Genomic DNA, 22752 nt, shown 5'->3' with positions numbered 1-22752 from the left:
AGGTCAAAAGGGTGGAGTCCTAATCCAGTAGGGCTGGTGTCTTTATAAGAGAGACACTAGAGGGTGAGCCTTCTGCTCCACCCATCTTTCTCCAAACACAGAAGACCCTATGAGGACACAGGAAGAAAGTAGACATCTATGGGGAAGCCCCACCAGAAACTACCTTATTGGCACTTTGATCTTGGACTTCTAGCCTCCAGAACTGTGAGAAAATAAATTCTGGTGTTTAAGACACTCAGTCTGTGGTATCCTGTTATGGCAGCCATAGTAGAATAAGACATACCCTTTCTCCCCTAAGTAACACAAACTCTTCAATCTCAATTTAAATGCCATTTAAATGTCACTTCAGGAAATAAGACCTCTAGACAAGGTTATGTGCTTGTGTTATGTGCTATTATAGCATCCTGCACTTCCTTAAGTTTAGATAAAATGTCTATTACACTTTCTTACAACTGCTTATTTAATTATGTAATTCTCTGCTTCATGCTAATCTGTACATTCCATGCAGTGCAAAAACATCTTTGTCCCCTATACATAGTTAGCACCATACATTGTTATACCAGCTTTACTAAATATTTGTCTAACAACTATCCATCTTAATAAAATGTTGTTTATAGAAAAGGGTTGTGAAAAAAAAACCATAAATGACTATTTACCATACTTGAATTATTTTGATTTTAAAAAGTTATCATGCCAATGCTAATATGTTGCATTGATACCATAGAGAAATGTTCCTTTGTCTCTTGCCTGATTTTCTTTAGTGCTGGCCTTTGGACTAACAGATAATTTATATGCAGACACTGAAAGAATATCACGGGGGAAGCTGAAGTCCAGAATTTTCTGAGGCTTGCTATAAAGTGGGTAAGAGATAGGGCTGAGTTTATTTGTTCCTACTTCCGTTCAAAGAGCATAGAGTTAACACTTGACAAAAAGAAGGCTGAGCACTCAACTTTTTCAGTTTTTAAGTAAGAATGATCTTAAAATTTATTTTAAAATAGTTAAAAGAAAACTAAAGATAAGGTGAAAAAGACTAAAAGAGCACAACTATCTTACCTAATATGCAAAGGCAGTGATGACTGCTCACAGGGTTAGTATAAGGATTATATTAGATAATCTGTGGAAAGCACCCAGGGCCTGATCTTTCTCAAATGTTCAACAAATAGCAATTGTTATTGTTTTATGAATAATAACTAATAATAGTAATAGTGGTAAAATAAATTCAATATGCACCAATACACAGAGTATTACAATGACATGAAGATGATTGTAGACATGCTCAGAGAGCCACACTCAATACTTGGTGTTGGAATTGTGGATAATGAGTACTTGGGAAAAATACAAGGATTATTATACTAATGACCTGGGACATACGGGGTGGTACATTTGAAATCCATTCTACACAGAAATTTTAGCCTGGATTATTAAACAAGTAATCAAGATTACTTGAGGGAGACGTGCTCAGGAGGAGCCAAAATGAGTCATTCTTAGACAAATCATGCTTCATTTCCCTTTGTGAAATGACTCTAGGTCAGGGGTTAGCAAATTTTTAAAGTTTTATTGGAACCTGCGCACTCATTCATTTACGTGTTGCATATTGCTGTTTTTGTGCTACAAAGGCAGAGTTGAGAGTTGAGCAGTTACCTATCCCTTCTCAGAAAGTCTTCCAGGCCCTTTTCTAGATGACAAAAAATTGCTACAAGTTGGTTTTCCTTGTACCAAGAACGGCCTTGAAACCAGGATCTCCTCACTGACCTAGCCTCAGCACTCAGACTTGCACTTTGTGATTCCATCCAACTTGGTTCAGTTGACTGAGCCAAGCATGGCACTGACCTTGAAATAGAAAGACAAATAAGACCAACACAGGGCACTCACAACTGCAAAGAGGATGCACCCCAAATAGGCAAGTATCATCCCAGCTGACCAAGTAAGGGAGTCCAGAGTAGGCTGGTGAAGGGGAAAGGGTTGTATATTTTCAAACTGCTCACTGCAGTATTATGAGGTAACAGGGAATTGGAATCCCAGTAAGGGAACTGGGACAAAGTGTGAAGTGATAGACTGTATATAGACATATAATAGTAATCAAGACAGAAATGAAAAACACAGAGCTGGGGGAAAAAAATTAAGAAACACAATGAGATCTGTAGGGCAAAATCATTTCTATAAATTAAAAATACAGGTATGCAAAGTAATAAGAGATACTTAAAAACAAATTAAAAGAATATTCATTCAATACATGAGAATGATTTCCAATGGGCGAAGAGGAGATAAGTGGGGAATGAAGACTGAAGGGAATAAGAAAACAAAGAGAGGGACCTCATATGCCCAATGATGATAAGTGTCATGAACTGAGGGGTGTAATAAGTAACCAGGTGCACCACAACTCCAGACTGAAAATAGAGATAATAATAGCAATTGTCCCCTGTGATTAACTTGATCTGGATAAGGACAACCTCAAGAGGATGTCCATTGGTAGGAGTGGCCTGATAATAACAAGCTGATTATCACATGCTACAACCAATGCAAATGAGCTGGAGCTTTAAAAACAGACTCAAGGTTTGAAGATATTAAAATTGAGCTATTAATATGAAATATGTTAATAGTTATGCAAATGAGAATTTAATATTATTTATAAAGAGTGGAATGAATATACACACACACACACACCACACACACACACACACATCATATAAGGTTGCAAAAGAATACATTAAAAGTGTGAGCTAAAACCAAGTTAATGATTACAGATTGCTGCTGTAACACCTAGTTTTCAAATTGTTCTGCTTCTTTCATTTATAGAGGCTAATTATGAAGAGAAAAGATAAGCTGTATAAGCATAAACAAAGGCAGTGAATAAAGAGAATTCTTTTCATGGGAACTGTTATGATTATTGGTTAAATTATACGTATAATATAAAGATTTTACAAGGTGATAACAGGCAAAGAAAGACAAGTGTATAAAATTTACATTCCTTTAAGCCCCCGTGGAGTGAAACAGAAATCAAGGAGTGGACCATTTGGCAGAAAGATTTTTAAATGCAAGCTCTAATGAAAATTTCATACTGAAAGATTTCCAATGAAGTTGTGAATAGGGAAAATGTTCATATGAAGTGATTTAAAATGTTTCTGCATTGTTCAAATTGTATTCTGTGCATCTGAGGCTGGTATTAAACGAAAACAGACTGCTTCTCTAGTTGAGCTCAACTCCAAAAATACATTTAGGAGCACTCCAATGTGGAAGCATGAGTTAACTGAACATGAGGAATTAATCATCTTCCACATGAGCCAAGGTCAGTTTGTCTTTGAGTGCAGCTGAAGACGTCAAATTGGCCAGCAGCTTGCAGATCTGTGGCAACAGCCTGGGACCTGTTCAAAGGGGCTGAGAGCTGACTTCAGACAGCATGGAGGGTTGTCCCTACCATCAGACTCAACACTTCCAATAATACTTCTCAGCCCTGATATTATTTAGTACTGTCTTACTCTACCAGCTACCTCTCTAATGGACAGAGTGTAATTAAATGGGACTGTGATCAGTTGAAAAGGTGGAAGGCTAGGAGCAATGAGCAAAATAATTTCAGGGTCTGTGGTTGTGCATGTATATTTTGCTATTGACCTTGGTCAGAGCACCTGTACACTTATCAGAATCACGGAGAAAATAAAGGTGCGCACTTGTGTGTGTTCATATGGTCGCACCTGCCCATAGCTACTAAATAGGGTGAAGTTGGATAGAATAGATGTTAAAATCAGCAAAGCCAAGCTTCTTTAGATGTAGGGTTGCTAAATATCAGTAGTGAACCTGACAGTCATGTAATTTTAGCTTATTGTCTAGTAAAATAAAAGTTTAGAAATGTGTTCATGTAGATCTTTTTTATTTAAATATCACGATTTCAGATTTTATCTTAATTTGCAATCGATAGTAGTTTGAAGCACTCAAGCTTTCAGTTTCTTTTAAGTTTTTATCTACCTATAAATATTTCAGAAAAGATTGATTTAAATGATGCTGAAATTGTTTTTTAATGAGAAATCTGTTGGTAATATGAATGATTTTATCTTTTAGTTCAAAAGTTTTACAAGAGGTTAATGTATTCATGTTTAGTATTTTGTTTAATAATGTGAACTTTATAGAAAATTTTTTTAAATTTCTACCCACTGGAAGTGTGGTATTTTTATTCGTAATCCCTACTCACTGGTTATGGGGGAAGAGACCCCTCCACTTCCACTCTTTACCAACTAATCCCAAGACTTTAAGAAAATGAAAAATAAAAATAGCAGCTCTCCTTCCTCCAAATTTCACAACTATGACCACCTCTACCCTGAAGAAGTACTGCCATGACCGGAGGTACTACACTGATAAACTGAGGACATAATGGTTAGTTTTGATTAGGGGGAAGGCAAACAGCCTCACTCATTGCTCATTTCTTTGTTAATCTACATTTCAATCCATGTCAGCTTCTGTGCCATAATGGCAGAGTAGAGTAGTAACAGAAACCAGGTAGCCCACAAAGCCTGAAATATTTACTATCTGGCCCTTTCAAGAAAATATTTGCAGACAGGTGGTCTTGAGAATCAGAAGAGAGGAGTCGTTAATGATGCTACTGGGGGGCTGCTTCAAACTACACACTCCTAGAAGTGTCACACAGGGATACACAATGACAACTTGCCCACCAAAGTACCCCAAAACAGAGAGTCAATTGGCACCTCAGTTCCGATGAATGTAGGACGAATATATAGACTAGCAGATGTTGAATATGGCACCCATTCTTGATCCAATTTCACAAGCTGTTGAATACACTTTAGAAGTTCTTCCTTGTCAAATCCCTGAAGGAATGAAAAACATAATGAATAATGGAATTTTCATTCATTGTAGCAATAGAAAAGAATGCTCATGAAAACTTTAGACTGTTAAAAAAGTAATAATAAAACCAAACAAGAATTTTTTTCTGTGATTTCCCCCCAAATTATGATGGGACAATGGACTGTCTACATGGGGAAAATGAAAAATTGGATCCCTACCTCTTATCACACCCAAATATCAACTATAGTTGGATTATACACTAAATGTGATTAAACATTAAGACTTACAAAAATATATATAAATATCACTATCACTTATGATAGAAATCTGTAGAGAGCAATCTCATGATCATGGATGGAAAATAAGAGACATAATGCACAAATCATAAAGGAATAAAAGGATAAAATTTGACTTTAAAACTTAAGGACTCCTGTTCTTCAAAAGATGTAAGAAGCAGCAAGCTGGGTGGAGTCATTTGTAACACAACCAACAAAGGATTGTAACTGGAATATGTTAAGATATCCTGAAAATTAGTAAGAAAGACACAGATAACCCAATCAGAAAATGGGCAAAAGCTAAGAGCAGTTTGTTTCTAAAGAGAAAAAGATTTCCATTTGCTGAATTGGTGCCCGTTTGTAAATTAAGTAGTTTCTACTCACTTGGCAGGACACAGAAACATATTTTCAGAGATGTGATGGGTTATCCAAGATATTATAGATATGAAGTCAGAAACATGCATCAGAATAGAGCTCATGACATTAGGATTTGGCTATTAAAACACTAATTTGTAATAGCAGTCATGGTGTAGTAATATTACAATCATATAGGACATACCATCACCATGTATCACCTACTTGGGTCTCTGGTACTGCTGTCTAGAGATAAGATTTAGTGGGAAGAGAACCTGACTAGGAATTTTAAAACTTGCATCCAATTTCTTGCCCTCTTTCTTTATTCTGTGTGACTTTAGCTAAGCGAGTCATTTAACCTCTCTGGGCTTGAGTTTTCCCCTCTGTGTATGAGGGTGCTACTAAAATGTACAATATGTACCTCTTGACAATGGCTGTTACGATTAAACAGATGAAGAATGTAAAACCACATAACACAGTTTGTAGCAGAGTTGATGTCTGATAAACATTACTTCCCTATCTTTCTCTCCCCATTTTAAAGTTTTCCCCAGTGATCTGTCTGTAATGGTAGAAGAGTGAAACTAGGGCCCAGTTCAAAAAATGTACCTTGGTTAACCTTCTACTTCCATATTCTGGCCTCTGAAGGAGGTGAGTGAAGCGCGGGTCACAACAATAGGAAGGAAGAAACTGGCTAAAAAGGAGTAGTTACTTGGGTTAAGCTGTTCCCAGGCTTCTTTAATGCACAGCTAGAACTAGGTTCTGGAAGGTTTGGTACTCAGAAAACAAAAGAAGGAAAAGATGTCTTTCATTTCAGAAAGGCAGCCTGGTCCTATCGCAGGGAATGGAAGTCATATGTCACCTTTGCCTTGATGTGAGTCTTAGCAACTAAATCTAATACATCTTATAATGAATTCTGTTCCATAACAATGTTATGGCCAGGGTCCAATTGCCATGAAAAACCATTTTGTCATCTTTTTCCTTTTAAAGAAAACTTGGGATAAAATATCAATTAATTAAGTGTATACTTGCTAGTGTCTAAACCAGTTAGGCAAAATATTCCCAAAATACCTGTGCGGCGTGCCATGTTTTCCATCTTTAATGCTATAGTTTCATACGGCCTTTAATTTTATTTGTTAGTTTGAGGCATATTTTTATTCCTTATCCTTCTATCTCCCACATACACCTTAGTCCCACACAGACATGCAAAGAAATAGGTTGTGGAATTGCCAAATGGTATTGGTTACTTCCCTAAAGTAAATCAGAAAAAACTTCAGTGTTCCTATAGCTTGCACTGAATATCTAAGTATGCAGAAATTATTTCTTGGGTGGTAAGCTCACAGTGAACCATGACATCAAGAGAAACACAAAAGAAATTCTTAAATTTACATACCGGCAAAGTTGCCCTTACAGCAGATCGGTACATCCTATCCATGTTGAGGTCTGGCCGAAAGAGTCGAATTTTATTATCCACCCCTCGAAATGCCTTCATTCCTTCAAATAACTGAAGATAAAAGAGAAATAAACCTTAGAGGTTAACTAAACGAAAACAACCCCTGTGTTCAAAGACTGCCTTATCTATGAGTTGCTCATCATTTCCCTCATCATGTAAAGCTGTGGACACAGACCTCAACCAGAGATCCCCCAAATCTAGAGAAGCCAACAGTTGGGAGACTGGGTAGAGTAACTGGGATAAAAAGAAGTCCTTTTATTTCTAACCTCTGGTGGGTTATCCTGTTTGGAGTTATCCTGGGCTTCGCAGAAGGCACATTGCCCAAAAGTAACACATTAATGGAGGTTGGAAGAAAGCATCACCAATCACATTATGTGGGCTAACTGCCTAGGCAATGGAGGCAGAAATAAAAGGCCCTGGGGTACCCCACAAAATACCCATGTATCTTTTCATTTAATCTGGCTCGTTCAAATTCTAGACCGTAGATAAGCTATATGTGACCAGAGCTGGTTCTGTCCCCCGAGTCATAGGAACCAAGCAGGTCAAGACTATAAGCTGCTAGGGCTATGCCAGCTTCTCAGAGTGCTGTCCCAGACCAATCACTGCACAGGGATTTGAAAAGACTGGGAAGTAGGTATGTACTGACAAATACAGAGAAAAGGGAAAAGTCAGTAATTTTAGTGGGGAATTTTAACACAGTTTCTCTAAGTAATCGATAGAACAAACAGGCTAAACTCAATAAAGATATGGGAGGTTTGACAAACGAATCTACTGGACATACAGAACCCTGCACACACCACCTGCAGAATGCATGTTCTTTTCACATGCTCTCCACTGAAAGATACGCCAGAAATCAATACCAGAAATACAACTGGAAAATATCCACATTTTGGAAAAGAAGAAACCCATAACTAAATAAAGTATGAGTTAAAGAAGAAAAATAATGGAAATTAGAAAATATGTTGAACTGAATGATAATGAAAAGCAAGACCTTGAAGAAGCTTATATATAGCCTTAAAGCTTACATGAGAAAAGAGACATAAATCATGTACAATAGCACAAAAGCACAAAATTCAATGTTATAAGCACAAATATGAGGAATTTATTAAATATACTAGGAGTAAAGCATCAGTTAAAAGATACATTTGTCAGATTGGACGCAGCTGACATCTGAAAAAAAATCTGACAAACAAAATGATATAGAGAGGAACATATAATACAAATACTTTCTAAAATAGAGCTGGTAGGTGTATCTGGTATATAAATAAGTCCTGGAGTCCTAATGCACAGCCTAATGATTATAAACAACAATACTCTACTATAAGCTTCAAAGTTGCCAATAAACTAGATCTTGTTCCCACCACAACAAAGAAATGGTAATTATGTGACATGATAGTGGTATTAGCTAAGGCTACAGTGGCAATCATACTGCAACATATAAACATATCTAATCCACACATTGTACACCTTAAACTTATGGAATGTTACGTCAATTATGTCTCAGAAAAAATGCTGGTGGGTTATATTACTAAATACAAAACAAAATAGACTTTAAGGCAAAAAGTGTTATTGGGATGAAAGTAACTTCTTAAGATCCCATTTTACTTCACAGTTTGAAAATTATATGCACTTGATGTAGGTTCAAACAGATGTAAAGGTTATATGATAATATTGAGTAGATGCAAAATATAGATGCAAAATATAGATGCAAAATACACAAAAGGGTAGCACAGCATGATGAATTTGGATTTATCCCAGGAACACAGGTTGGTTTAACGTTAGAAAATCAATTAATGAGATTCATTATAGTAATAATTCATGTGAGAAAAACTTCATGATCATCTCATTAGATGTAATAAATGCATCTGATAAAAATTGAACATTCATTTATTATTTAATTATCATTTATTATTTAAAACTTTCCTAAATAATTAAGAAAAAAAATGGAACTCCCTTAAGTGACAAAGAATATCTACAATAAACTTTGAGTAATAATACTTAATAGTAAAATTTAAAGCTTGACTTTTCAGATTAGGAACATCATAAATTACCTACTGTTACTACTTTAATTCAACACTATGCAGCCAGTATAAGGCAAGAATAATGAAATAAAAAGCATGAGGTTTAGAAAAGAAATTAAAAAAAACTCTGATAGATTATGAAATACAGAGAAGACTAAATATGCAGAAAATCCAAAAAACTGACACAATCTCTTGAAATTATTTATTTAAGAAAGGTAGCCAGATGTAAAATTATACTTCCCTAACAGCAGCAGTTAAAAAAACAATATTATTTACTATAGAATTTTTAAAAAATACTTAGGTGATGGGGGAAAATCTAAAAAAGAAATGAAAGATGCGTAAGGAAAATATAAAATTTTCCCAAGTCACTAAAGACCTAACCAAATGTAGAAAGCAATCTCATGATCATGGATGGAAAGACTTAATATGCTAAAGATACAATTCTTCCCCGATTGATTTATATATTCAGTGCAATCCAAATGAAAATCATGTCAGGGCATTTTATTTACGTACTTATTTTTAACAACCTAATTACAAAAGCTGATGGCCTTGAGCTGAATCTGAAAGTCATATGGAAAAGCAAATGACGAAGAATATCCAAGGCACCACTGAAGAGCAAAATAGAAAGACTTGTCCTAGCAGACATCAAGCCTCATTATAATGATTTGGAGATTAAGACAGTGTGGCATTTGTGCAGGTAGACAAGGAAAACACTGAAACAGAATAGAGATCCACATAGACAAGACAAGAGAACAAAAATGGAGATCCTGAAGCAAACCCATGGGTATATGACAGGTACCATGACACATGAGAGGGAAAAGAAGAGTCTTTTCAAATGGTGCTGGGACAACTAGCATCTTTAAACAAGATACAAAGGTACTAAACATAAAGCAGAGATTGGTAAATTCAAGTTTTAAAAACTTAACTGTATTTCTTGTCATCAAAAAATTATATAGAGAGTAAGAAGAAATGTGGAAGAAGATATTTAAAACACATATCACCAACAAAGGACCGCTTCTCAGTCATTAGAAGATCAGAGAAGAGAAATGACTTTGTAAAATATTAAAAGTACAGGCTCTTCGATTGCTACTTTTCTTACCAACTGTCCTTCCTATTTGCTCTAAATGATTATTTATTGACACTATAGAAAACTCATGATTATCTTAAAAATTAGTTCTTAAGACTTACCTGTAATGCGACTGTCTATAGGAAAAGTCTTAAAGACATTTATGATTTCCTTGAGTAAATATGATAAAGTCCATACAGCCCAAAAGTTGTTTTAGCAGGGGGGGGGGGGCTACTTAGTGCCCACAAGGAAGAACAAACATGTTACCATCCTTATTTTTCTGTACTTACCTCCACTGCATAGTGCAAAGCCGACGAGCCAGGATGCAATGACAAGTTTTGAAGAGCCTTGATGTGTGGTTTCTCCCATCCAAACTCTGAGGACCACTCGACTGTCAACATGTGATCCGTGAAAACAGATCCAAAAACAAGAGTATTTGGGTCTGGTTTTTCCTTCAAAACGGTGGCTGGTGTGATTATTAGATCTTTAGCCTGGGGAAGAAAAATCAGCACCATTAAAGAAGAGTAACTGAACATCTAAAGGTAAACAGGCAGGTAAAATTATTTAAGTCATTGGCCATTAAAAAGTGAAATCATGTGACTCTTTATTTTTATCCCCACAACTTATTTATCTTATAACTGGAACTTTGTACCTTTGACCACCTTCACCCATTTCTCCTGTCCCTTATCCCACCTTGACTTTTAAAGTTTGGCAACTAACTCAGAAATTTAACAACACAGTGGGAGCCAAACAAATCATGCCTGCATTCAAAATTTGTTTGAAATCTCGGCAATGTATACTGCCTAGTAAACATCAGAACCAAAATGCAATATTTAGAAACAGGGGGAAAAAAATAGCAGATGAGGTAAAATGCTACAAAAAGGAGAATACATCTCTTCTTCATTCCTATCTTAGGGTTCATGTTGAGCACTTTGGAAAGGAGGGGTGTCTCCTATAATAAATACAGCAACACCAACAATAACTTGTTAAACTTAAATGAATGTCATTAAGAACTGAACTCCTTGGTGATGGTTATACTTCAACCCTCCCCCCCAAAGAGTTCTTGGAATAAGCCTTAAATCCCCTGGGGTGCACTGTAGAAATGAGCAGAGCAAAGCAACTGTTTTCCTCTTTGAAACAGAGAAGTAGAAAATGAACACTAACATATTAATCCTCTGTTCTGTGTTAAAGAAACAGTGAACAAAGGGTCTCTTATTGAAAGAAAGATAAATAAGAGTAATGGGAAACAACCTCACACAGCAGCATGCATTTCACCAACAGTCCACATAACCATTACAAATGACCAAACACAAAAGCGTAAAAATCTCAGACGGTTATTATCACTAACTCTATACTAGCCATAGAAGGCTGACAAAAACGACAAGCAAGGGAGGTCTTTGACCAGTTATAAAACAGTTTTCAGTAGGCACAGGATCACCCTGTTAAAAAGTTGTATGGAAAGTCAAGCTCCACTTATCTCAGTACAAAAAAGGATTCATTCGCCTACCCCCAAAATCAAATACAGAACTTCACTTTACATCATTGGCTCTTATCATTATTTCTTCAATGATCTAATTACTTCTGATTAATTCACTGTCGTACAGCTGCCTTAGTCATTTGATATATTATGAATGATAATCAGTTTTATTTTTAGAATAATATTCAAGCTGAAAATGTACTCTAAAACAAGCAGAAAGCTCATGTTACAAATCTAAAATGGAACACAACATTTCCTCCAAAACTTGGTCCCTATTCCCAATATTCATATTACTTTCTACTTCTTTATTTCTTAACCCTTAACTTATTTAATAGGACTAATGCATATTTATTATTTTATTTTAAAATTTGACTGTAAAGAAGGGAAGAAAAATTTAAAGAATAAAATCCCCAACTACTACCCTGGCCACCACATTCCCACTTCCCAGAGATGGCCTCCATTAACAAAATCATTGTGTATTTTTCCCTACCATTTTCTTTTCATCTGACCTTTCAAGGTCATTTAGCATTCTCACAACATTCTCATAACCCTTGGCTTCCCATATCAGTCACTGAACTGAAACACTTGTTCTTTCAAGTATCTCTTTAATAAGTCTGATTCCTCCATTTCTACTACCCCCTCAGTAACAAATATTTGTAATCTTTTCCCTATAATCCCTCATGAACATAATCACACACATGACCAGGACCTTCAATGTCCAGGAACAGCTAAATGGCTACAGATTCAAGTCCAAATATTTTAGCCCAAAAATCAAGGATCCCGAGTATGGCACTAATTTCCTTTTTCACTAATGTTCTGCATATGGCTTTTACTTATTGTTGACCAATACATTCAGCTGCAAGTAAATAAAAACTCATAGGAGTTGGTTTTCTCACATCAGAAATCTGAAGGAGCCAGACCTGGCAATACTGCAAAATGTCAAGGTTCTGTGATTTTCTTGGCCTTATCCTCAGTGTCAAAAAAAGAAAAGAAAAAAGGCTGCTGATGCTGTAGCTTCAGCTTTAATGACTTAATCAAAGTCCAAAAAAAGGGTGGGCAGGACAGTACCAGACATATCTGTTCCCTTTGATCACAAAAGCACAATTTTCTCAGACATTCCCTTATGCCTTATTGGTTAGAAATCTGTCACATGGATCTCTCTAGCTGCAAGGGAGGCTAGGAATACAAGTTTGTCATCCAGGGCTGGTCAGTAGACTGCAAACAGACTCAGGGTTCTGCTAACAAGGAACATGGGTGAGGCTGTATTTGGGGCACACATTAGCCCAGTGCCTGAAAACGACCCAGTCCTTACAGATTCTTGTTTCCATGCCTTTGTCTAACATGGAAGGAGAGATAAAAGGGCCCAAACTTGGCTATACACCCTCCCATGCTCATCTCTTTTTCTCTCTGCCACTTCCAACACTTCTAGCACTGGACGTGAGGGGCCTCCAGTTTATTCCAACTCTTCTGTCTTCCTCCAGCAGTAAGCATGGCAACTGTAGCACCCCATTTAGCTCAGTAATCTGCTGTTGCATCCTCAGCTTTCAAACTGCCTAGCACTTGGCTTTACTTATTGCTCCTACAATCCCATTTGGAGAGAACTCACCATCCAAAATGCTTGATTTGACTCTATAAAATCTTTTTAATTGATATAAACAATTGGGAAATAGGAGTCATTTTTCTTTATTGTGTTGCTCTGTCATTTAGCTCAGTAACTATTACAGATACCACTTTTGTCCGATTAATTCTGTTCTAAACTTCACTAAACTTGGATTAATCTTCATTGTTTGGGATATTGACATAATATCCCAAATAAATTGACTACTACAATTTTTATTAAAAAAACCAACAACTTATACTTACTATATTTCATAAAAGACCTTTTTGTTGGTGTTACAACCCCTTAAAGAACCACCTTTAAGAAATGATCATGGCCCAGTATATAATTTTTACTTTTTTGAATACTCTCCTTAAAATACCTCTGGACCACCCATACTGACCCACTGGCCCAGAGAGAGCAAGTTAGTTAACGGTAAAGCAGAGATAAGGTGTTTTTATGCTCAACTTAGTGCTCTTGTAATAGTAACTTGTTAACACTAGTTAAGTTTCTGGAAATTAAAAAAAAAAAAAATGATTATGTTACCAGGGACTAGTTCTATTTTAGTAAACTACTACACCTTTTTGTCAGACATGCAATTTTTTAATGATGTGATTAGCAAGCCTGACTTTCTGATTTGTACATAAGTACTGCCCTATATGCAGTTTTTCAAAGTAATGAACTAGTGGGTGGCTTCAGAATTTCATCAAGACCTCCAATTGTCCTTTATTTGAAAAAAATTCCTGCAAATCTGGAAACTAAAACTAACAGGTTTCAATCTAAGCTCAAAGAGAAATTACCTAAGAATACTAAATCTAAACAAAGGTAATATAGTTGAATGGAGTTCAAAAGTAAACAAACTATTAACTAACGGTATGTGATTAGTTTTGAGTATGTATGAATTGCAGTTCTAAGGGGAAAAACAATCATTGGCATAAAAGAAACAAATTTTATAAACAATTTTTATCAGTGTTCTTCAAAAACCAATTTCTTTTTCTATATTTCCTTTCCATAGATGGATTAAAAATGAACTATTTGTAAAATGATACTTTCTCCTACATAATTAATCTGCCTCTTTCTGATGCTCCCCATTCTCTGATGACTTCAGGATGTTTCAGACCACATGCTTATGAAATAATTTGTAAGGCCACAATGACTGGACTGTAAAATGACAAAAAATATTAACTCAAACAGAGCATACTGAAAAATAATTTCCTAACTCAGGATGTGTGGTTGGGTAACTATTCACTCTGAAATGGGGAGAGCCATAGCAAGCTACTGCGACCTCGTCAAAGACTATCTCTGCATTACAGTTGCAGCAGAAATTGCATAACTTTGTTCTATAATACATGCATTTTTTTTAAACTCTGCTTGGAAAGCATTAGGTGCTATGTTCATTATCTTTTAGAGACACCTTTAAAATCTAATAAGGAGGTATGAGGGGCAGAATTACAGAATTTGGAGTGTCACATTCTGTGGGGATCTGTAAAGGGGGAATGAGGAGAAATAGATAGCTGATCTCTTTGAAACAAAGAAGACTCTGGGGTCCACAAAGGGATCCCCCAGTAATAAGGTATCTCATTGCTGGGCCTTGTTGAAAAACTGCATTTTCACTGTAAAATGACCATATCAAAATGGAGGATGGGATGCAATATGAAAACTATCCATAAGAGAACCAAAAGGCAATTTAAAAGTTATAAATGGAGTAAATCAAGAACAAGAAAACTATGTCAAAAGCAAAGATGGTCCACCATTTTTCTCCCCCAAATTACAATCTCATTTGCCTCATCACATATGCATTATGAATATAACCACCATTACAACTCATGTTTAAACATGCAAAACATGAGTGTAGAATGTCAATATGACGCCCCTAACTAAAATCTAATACACAGAAAACTAAATTAACAAAGAAACAGATGATTTACATTATGAATTCTTTACTTTGCAAAAAAATTATTCTATGTATAAAAGTCTAAAGGTCTTTTGGGAGAAATTGTATTTATCTATATCCTTTGAGGAATTTACTTACTGTATTAAGATACCTCTTAAAGATTATCAAGTAGGAGTCCCTTTTAAGGACCCATATCTCAATATTTAAGTCCCCAAAATGTATTAGAGTTTAGTCTTCAGAGACTAGCAAAGTATATTGGCTACAGAGGATACTATCCTTTAAAGGAGCAGGAAAAACATGGACAAAATAATTTACAAACTTATTTTAATAAGGAAATTACTATATTCCATTATGTTTTGGTTTTTAAAATACTAAGAGCAGAGACCTTATCTTGAATATATCTTTGGATTTCCAACGCCTAGCACAGTCCCTGTACATAGTAAGAGCTGGGTGTGTGTATAAAATTGAAGAATCAAGTTTCACTCTGTCTCTGAACCCTGCCAAAATGTGAGATCATTAGGACACTCTGTACTATGGATGACAATTGACAGTGACTGAAACAGGCAGCAGGAGAGCAGAAGAGGAATAAAAAGGAGCAAAAAATGTCCATGGTTGGGGTGGGAGAGTACAAGGTGGAGATAACGAATTATAGAGAAAAAAATACACCCTACATTTGTATTTTTATGATTTTCAAAGTACTTTTACAAGGTTCTTTCTCATTTGCTCCTCACTATTCCTCTGTGAGCTATGAGATTTAATATGTAAACCCCAGGATTCAGAGGGAAAAGAAGAAAATATGACACCTCTATTGTAAAATGTTAGGTGCTGCTTAAAGAGAAAGATCATGAGTTTAACTTTTTCTGCAAGTGGAATGAGGGTTATGGTTATACTTAACTTACACAATCAGATAAACCTTTAGGTGAATATTCAAGATTACTTTCCAAGAAGAGTTTACGATTCATGAAATCATATTAGCAATTAACTGCCAGGTAATTTTAGATGTGATGAATGTACAACTGCTCCCCAAATTATTTCTCCCCTAAGAGTGGAGTTTAAAATGCATGACAGTATATATAACTACTGTATAACCTACATCCACAGTGAAAATTGCCCCAAATCTCAATCCAAAGGAATGGATTTATTCAGTTGAATTGCTGTTTCACTTAATCTCTGGCAAACAACTTACCTTAAAAGTTCCCATCACCTCTTTTGCGCCTGCTTCTCCGGTACATTCTGTGGCGCATCCATTATTGCAGTCCTTGAAGAAGAATTAAATCCATTAAGTAAAACCAGGTGGAGAACTGGGGCCTGGGGTAATCAATATCACTCACCATTACAACGTGTGCTCCGCTCAGGTACCCAAGCAAACAGGAAAAGGAGGATGGACCACCCAGGCACCGGCCCCAAAGGAGAGCGTCCTGAAAGAGCTGCCCTTCACTTCCCACCCTGCCAGAGGTCGTGGCTGTTTTTCGTCCTCCACCGCTGGCTTAGGGCAGACTGCTTAAATTCCAGGTTCGCTCTACAGAGCCACAGTTCACCAGCTAAGAACAAGAAGATAATTGTCTCCCTTATATCCGAGTAAATCGTCTAGACTAGGGTTTTAAGGCATTTATGGAAAAATCTCCTGGGCGCGCTCAGCCTCGTGGTCTTGTCAGTCACTGGCGCACAATAGCAAGCCTGGAAAAGGGATGGGGACGAGAGTGAACCATTTTCTTCACAAGCAGGGTCCTCCCATGCAGGCGCGTGGACACCAAACCCCACACGTTAAGGACAGAAACCTCACGGAATTGGGGGTAATTTAAAAGATCCTTAGGGACACAAAGGAGGAGGGGCGAATTGAGAAAAGGTGCAGACCTTTAAAAAAAAAAAATCAGAAAACAGCCTAATCTGCTAAGTAACTACGGGAGAGAGGAAAGAAAGGGATCCAAGGAGGCAGAAGGCTGCGGTCAAAATATTTTGGGGGTGGTGAAGGAAGGCACGCAGGATGAGGCTGTCAGTTCTGGCAGCACAGAAATCCCACTCCCGCCTTCTTCCCCAAAACGGCTTCCATGGCGACCCTCACGACCCGGGTGGCGGTCACCGCTAGGGCTTTAGACCTGGCCGGCGGGGCCTCTCCGAGACAGACTTCGCCTGCTGGGACCCTAGATTTTGGCCAGGGCTGCGGGGAGAGGAGTCTCGGTGGGGGCGGAACGGCGGTGCGAGGCGAAACAGGATGGTGCAGGAAACCGCAGCAGAGCGCGCAGTGAGGCCCGCGGTCTTCCGACACCCAGGGTCTCATCCGCCCTCCCCTCCCGCCCCTTCCGCAAACGCCCGCGCTCCAGGTACCTGGCGGGCGAGGGCCGCGGCGGCGTGGGGCAGGCCGGCCATGGGGAGGCTCAGGGAGCGTCGGGATGCGGAGAGCGGCGGCGGCAGGCAGAGCGCGGCTGGACTTGAAAGCGGGCGGCGCGGCCGAGCTCCCACGCACCCACCGCGCAGCGCGGGCTGCCACCGCCCGGAGCCCCCAGCCAGAGCGAGGCGCAGGGAACCACGCATCCCCTCCAGCATCCTAAGGAGGAGCCTCTACCCGTCTGGTCCCTCTCTTTCTTCAGTCGGGGAAACCGAAGCCCTCGTCCCTGCCACCCGGTCTCCGGCTGGGGCGCGAGAGTGCGTGCCACCAGGGAGCGCCTTTCCTAGTGCAGGCACTTCTCCAGCATCCTTATTTATCAAACAACCCCAGGGTGAGCGGCCCATAAACGCCCCTCTCTAAGGCGAAAGCAACCTCAGGGAAATGCTGTATTTACATTAAGGTAGATTTTCTGTCCACAAACCGACAAAAGGCAGTTTCTGCCGCTGTCAGGACTATGCAGCCCGGTTTGGACCATTGGGCAAGGACTCTTGTCTGCCACCGACCCCCACGTGCAAACTGAGTTAGATTTGTAACTCAAAAGAGGGTTGCAGGGCTACCAGGCTCACATTCCCTAAGCGCTGTTTCTGCCTAAAGACGGCGATGTCACTTTGATCCACCAATTCATCATTTTTGAGCAAAATAGACCATCAAGCGCTCCCAGTGAAACCGATCTGACAATTTTCTGATGTAGGCCTGTGATAGCAATATTTAGAAAGAGGACTGAGAAAAGGATGTTTGAAATACCACTCAGGTTGGAAAGAGAAAAGATTGTAGAAGTTATTGCCTCCTCTGACGTGTACTCCCCAGGCAATAGGGCAAGGTCAGCCGAAATCATGAGCCTTCACGGCTTTTAAATCATTAGGAAGTGGTGACTTGGGCTGACTTGATCTTGGAAAGAGAGAAGGGCAGTTTATTCTGGGTAAGAGCAGTTAAATCCAGTCTGGTTGTAGAATTGATTTTATACAGTGCTAAAGGCAATATAGCTGTAATCTTATCAGAAAACAGCATTCACTTCTTCCTTCCTTCCTCCCCTTCAAAGCACAGAAAAGCCTCTTTTCCTGGGGTGGAGTCCCAAGCTCCAAAGGCGCTAAGAGCCCAAGCAGGTAGCGTGCCATCCCAGTGGCAAGTGTCACTGGAAACCTGGAGTCTCTTTTTAAAGAAATTTAAAATCAAATTTTAAAATTAAAAAATAAAGTTCAGACTAAGTAAACTCTAGGGTCAACCATTTGAGACCCCTACCCAAAGCTTAATAAAAAGAAAAACTTAGTTGAAGAATTATAAACTACCTATTTGCATTCAAAAGGTTGGTTTAAATGTCTATACCAGACCTTCATTCCTTCAGAGCCTGTTACTTTTTTAAGGGCAGCCGCTACACAACTTCAAGTTTCTTGCTATTTTAAAGGTTACTTGTAAATCTGCCCTTTTCAGTCAAGAAAGCATATGTAATACAAGAAGTGTTATTAAAGAATGCCCACAGTGCCACCTCTACCTTTCCTCCCTTTCTTCAGAGACAAACTCTGTGAAAGTGCCATCTGTATTCATTGCTGCCATTTCCTCCTTCTTCAAGTGACTATAGTTTGACTTCTGTCCAATATTCCACCTAAACAAGGTTCCTAATAATTTCATTTTGCTCATCCCAATGGTTTTGCTTCCTGTGACTCTTCACGGATGCACCTATATGCTGATGACTCCCAAATATATGTGTGTTTTTTTCATTCCAGCTCTTTCCTGAGAAGTACTTACAGTAAAAACTCTGTCTACAGTATTTATAATGTAAGTTACATTTGTGAAGGTAGGAGGCTGGGGATGCAATGTGAGCCTAGTACCCCCATCACATTATCATGAATTGCTTCCAGCCAGTTAGAAAAATGTTACTTATGTTTAAAAGTTTTAACTAATCTTACAAACGCAAGATGTAACAAGTACTTGTTTATAAAATGTAACAAGTGCTCCCTACTGCTTTAAGAGCCTCTAAAAGTGGAATGTAACAGACTCAGGCCTAGAAAGGCTTTCCAGAAAGAGATCCTTAAGCAGAGATCTGGAGGATAAAAACATTTATTATAGGAAGAACAGGTGAAGGGCTTCTGGAATGAAAGTGAGTTCCAGGCCAAAGGGACATCTCTGAGAAGGGAAGGAACGTGGTGCTTGCAAGGGCCCCAAAGAGAGCCACGGCTGGGGCAGAGACAAGCGGAGGGTGCTCAGTCCAGGGAGAGAGTGGAAGCAAAGGGCCAATCATGTCGTGCCTTATAGAGAGAGTTAAAGGGTAAGTTTCCCCCCAAAAGGTAAAAGCATAATTATCATGTAGATATAAAATGGAAACAGGGCCCAATTGGCACCCCCATAGTAGAGGCCTCTCTGCATCCCTGGCTTCACCTTTCTTTGACCTTCCTATAGCTTAACAATAGATCATCCCCCTGTGGTTTGAGCTCAGAATGTCCCTTGTCTCCTCCAGTTCCCTGTTTTAGAAAATTACCCTGAAATTTGTGATTAATACCCTTAGGCTTACTGATCACAATCTCTACGGTCTAGCGTTCTTTCCAGGCTAATCCCACCATTGTTCTTGGGGTGCTGATGCCACCTGAGAGCCATGTGGCCAGAGGGAAGTCTCCATACAGACTCCTGGAGCTGCCAAGTAGCCTCTAGAAGAATACCCAGATTTTCCCTTAAATACCCCAAGAGGATCTGAGAATGGGAAAGCAGGCAGCTTTTGGAGGTGTTAACCTGCTGCCTTCTCAGACCACCGGAGCTCTAATAAACACTTACCATGTAGCCCAACTCCCGTGTCGGTCTATTGGCTGAGTGGCACGGGCAGCACAAGCCCCAAATTCGTTTGGCCTCTGGTTTCAAAATGACCTTGTATTACTCATAGCATTTTTTTAAAAACTCATTTAGTGAAGTTATTACCAGGAAAATGTTGAAACTGATTCAAAGAACGGACACATTTCTGGGTCAAAAATACTGAAATGAATTTGCTAATGGACATAAAACTGGCTCTTCCACAGTAAGGGGGAGAAGTCAATTGAACTCCAGAATTTATTCATGGGTCTGCATCAATAATTATTTTGCATTTTATCAGTTATCTTTAAAAATACTCAAAAACAATGAAACAATGTAAAAACTCAATCAAAGGGTCCATCGAATTCTAAAAACAAGAAAAACCATTCAGAAACAAATTCATAGTACAGAGAACAAATCAATGGTCACCAGATAAGGGGTCTGAGGGATGGGTGAAAAGGTGAAAGGGACTAGAGATACAAATTACCATTTATAAAAATAGTCACGGGGAATGTAAAATACAGCATAGGGAATACAGTCAGCAATGCTGTAATTACTGCATATGGTTGGTGTCAGGTGGGTGCAAGACTTAGGATGATCATTTGTATGTTATATAAATGTCTAATCACCATGTTGTACACCTGAAACTAATATAATACGTCAACTGCAATTGAAAAATAAATTTGAAAAAAAAAAAAAAAAAAAGAAAAACCATTTTTAGGATTAAGTAGGGAATGGAGGCCAGGGGGTTAACAAGATTGAAGTGTGCTCTGGTTGCAGTTGGGAAGTTGGAAGGGGTGGGGAGTGCCTGGGAGGAGAGGACTGGGTTTATGAGAAAGCTATTACAGGACCCACATATGAGATGATCCTATTAATAGGTTGGACTTGGCAGGTGGAGAGAAGCAGTCAGACTTCAGCAATCTTTACATAGAATGGATATAAGAAGGAATATGGGAGAGAGATGCCAAGGATGCTTCCTTGGATTCTGGATGCTCTACTGGTTGGAAATATTCACTAAGAAAAATGGAACACTGACAGATAATGTCCTTTGAGGGGATGAGCAGGAGTCTGACTGGGGGCATACCGAGTTTTGAGATGCCTCTGAGACTGACTGTTAGAGATATGCCTATCTGAAGCTCAAATGGGAGGTCTGGATTAGAGGCTAAACATTTGATGTGTCACTAGCATGTGGGTGGTAGCTCAGGTTATGGGTGTGAATGAGATTGTCTTATCTGTGCCTCGTTTTTCTCACCTGTAAAATGGGACACTAGTAACATTGTAAGGGTAAAATTTGGTAAATCGATCATGTATTTAGACTTAGCTAGTTTGCAGTTTGACTCACCACATAGCTAACTATCTATCCACTTGTAGTTCAACTTAGTTTGCAGTTAGAGCTACCCTGATATTCAGTTGTTTTCTCTGTTTCTCCCCTCACTGACTGACTTAAGAATTCTGTTTTGTTCCTTTTCTCAAGGCTACACATAGCTCATTAATCCATTTAATCAATAGAATCCTAACCTGAAAAGAGCAATTTCTTAATCCTCAGACACCCAGTCACCAGAATCCAATTTGCAACTCCCTTGCAGTTTTTACTGGTGAGGCATAAAGGCTCAGGGTTCGGTGGCCTAGTCTCAGTCTGAAGATAACTTTATCTTAAAACAGGCCAGACCCCAGGAAGCAATGTCAACCCTTGGACCTGCCTGACTGACTCCCCCTTTCCTTTGTTCTTATGTACCTATAAAACCTTCTGCCCGTTCTGTTCCCAGAATGGGGAGATGGCCTTTGGACAGCAGTCTGCCTTCCTACCAGAGTGCCGACATTCTAAAGAAACTTACTTTTCTTTCCACCAACCTTGTCTCTCGATTTTTAACTCTTTCATGTCTGAGGCAGCTGGACCTTAGCTCGGTATCAACACTTCATGTTTGTGGATTGGGACAGACGTTTATAACATACGAGTATGTAACATGTAAATTTAGCACCTTGCCTGGTGAGTCTTACTCCCTCAGTAAATGTAGGTAATCATTTTCCATGCCAGTTGGCAGACATTTTCTTTAAGAAACCAGATAGTAAGTATTTTAAGCTTTGAGGGCTACGTAGTCTCTGCTGCAACTATTCACATCTGTCACTATATCGCAACAGCAGCCATGGACAATATATAAACACGTGGGCATGGCTGTGTTTCCATAATACGGTATCTACAAAACTGGGACAGAGTGGATTTAGCCTGTGGTCTATAGGTTGCTGACCCCAACTCTATGCAGTTGCCCTAGGCAGACACATCAAGGGCATCCTTCAAACACAACCAAGTGATCACCACGGTCTATACATTCTAGCTCCAAATATTCTAAATCACCATTCCTCCAGCCATATCACCATCATCCTAGTACCAAATAGCTTCCAAGTGGTACTCCGCTTCCAGCCTTGCTTCTCTTTAAGCCATTCTTAGCATGATGACCAGTAAAATCATTTCAAAATGGAAATCTGAACATATCTCTTGACATTTTTCTTGGCTGAAAAATCGTCAAGGATTTGCATCATCCTTACAACAAAATATTTTCACAAGCTCCCTCATCCATCCCAAATTCTGGCTCCTATACCTGACTCTCTGGCTCAATTTTGCTACTTTCCCCCTCTTCAGCTACATATTTATTTCAATCCTTCTTTTT

General features: G+C 38.7%; 1 protein-coding gene across 3 annotated transcripts in view; it reads right to left on the bottom strand.

Moving 5' to 3' along the window:
• The window catches only part of BCAT1 (branched chain amino acid transaminase 1), a 77683-nt gene that overhangs the window by 29156 nt on the left and 25775 nt on the right, over positions 1–22752 (bottom strand). The window contains exons 1-5 of one of the 3 annotated variants that reach the window (XM_019737815.2): positions 17251–17595; positions 16112–16183; positions 10248–10448; positions 6811–6921; positions 4695–4814 (exon numbers count right to left, since the gene is read on the bottom strand). In XM_019737815.2, the coding sequence (XP_019593374.2) occupies positions 4695–4814; positions 6811–6921; positions 10248–10448; positions 16112–16183; positions 17251–17469 (723 nt within the window). In that variant the 5' untranslated portion in view covers positions 17470–17595. Of the gene's footprint in view, positions 1–4694; positions 4815–6810; positions 6922–10247; positions 10449–16111; positions 16184–16256; positions 17197–17250; positions 17596–22752 lie in introns of those variants that run through there. The other 2 variants (XM_019737832.2, XM_019737823.2) reach the window with 2 other exon arrangements.

The sequence above is a fragment of the Rhinolophus sinicus genome, linkage group LG02, assembly GCF_036562045.2.
Source record: "Rhinolophus sinicus isolate RSC01 linkage group LG02, ASM3656204v1, whole genome shotgun sequence".
Classification (NCBI taxonomy): Eukaryota; Metazoa; Chordata; class Mammalia; order Chiroptera; family Rhinolophidae; genus Rhinolophus; species Rhinolophus sinicus.
This window is presented reverse-complemented; position numbering and strand designations above follow the sequence as displayed.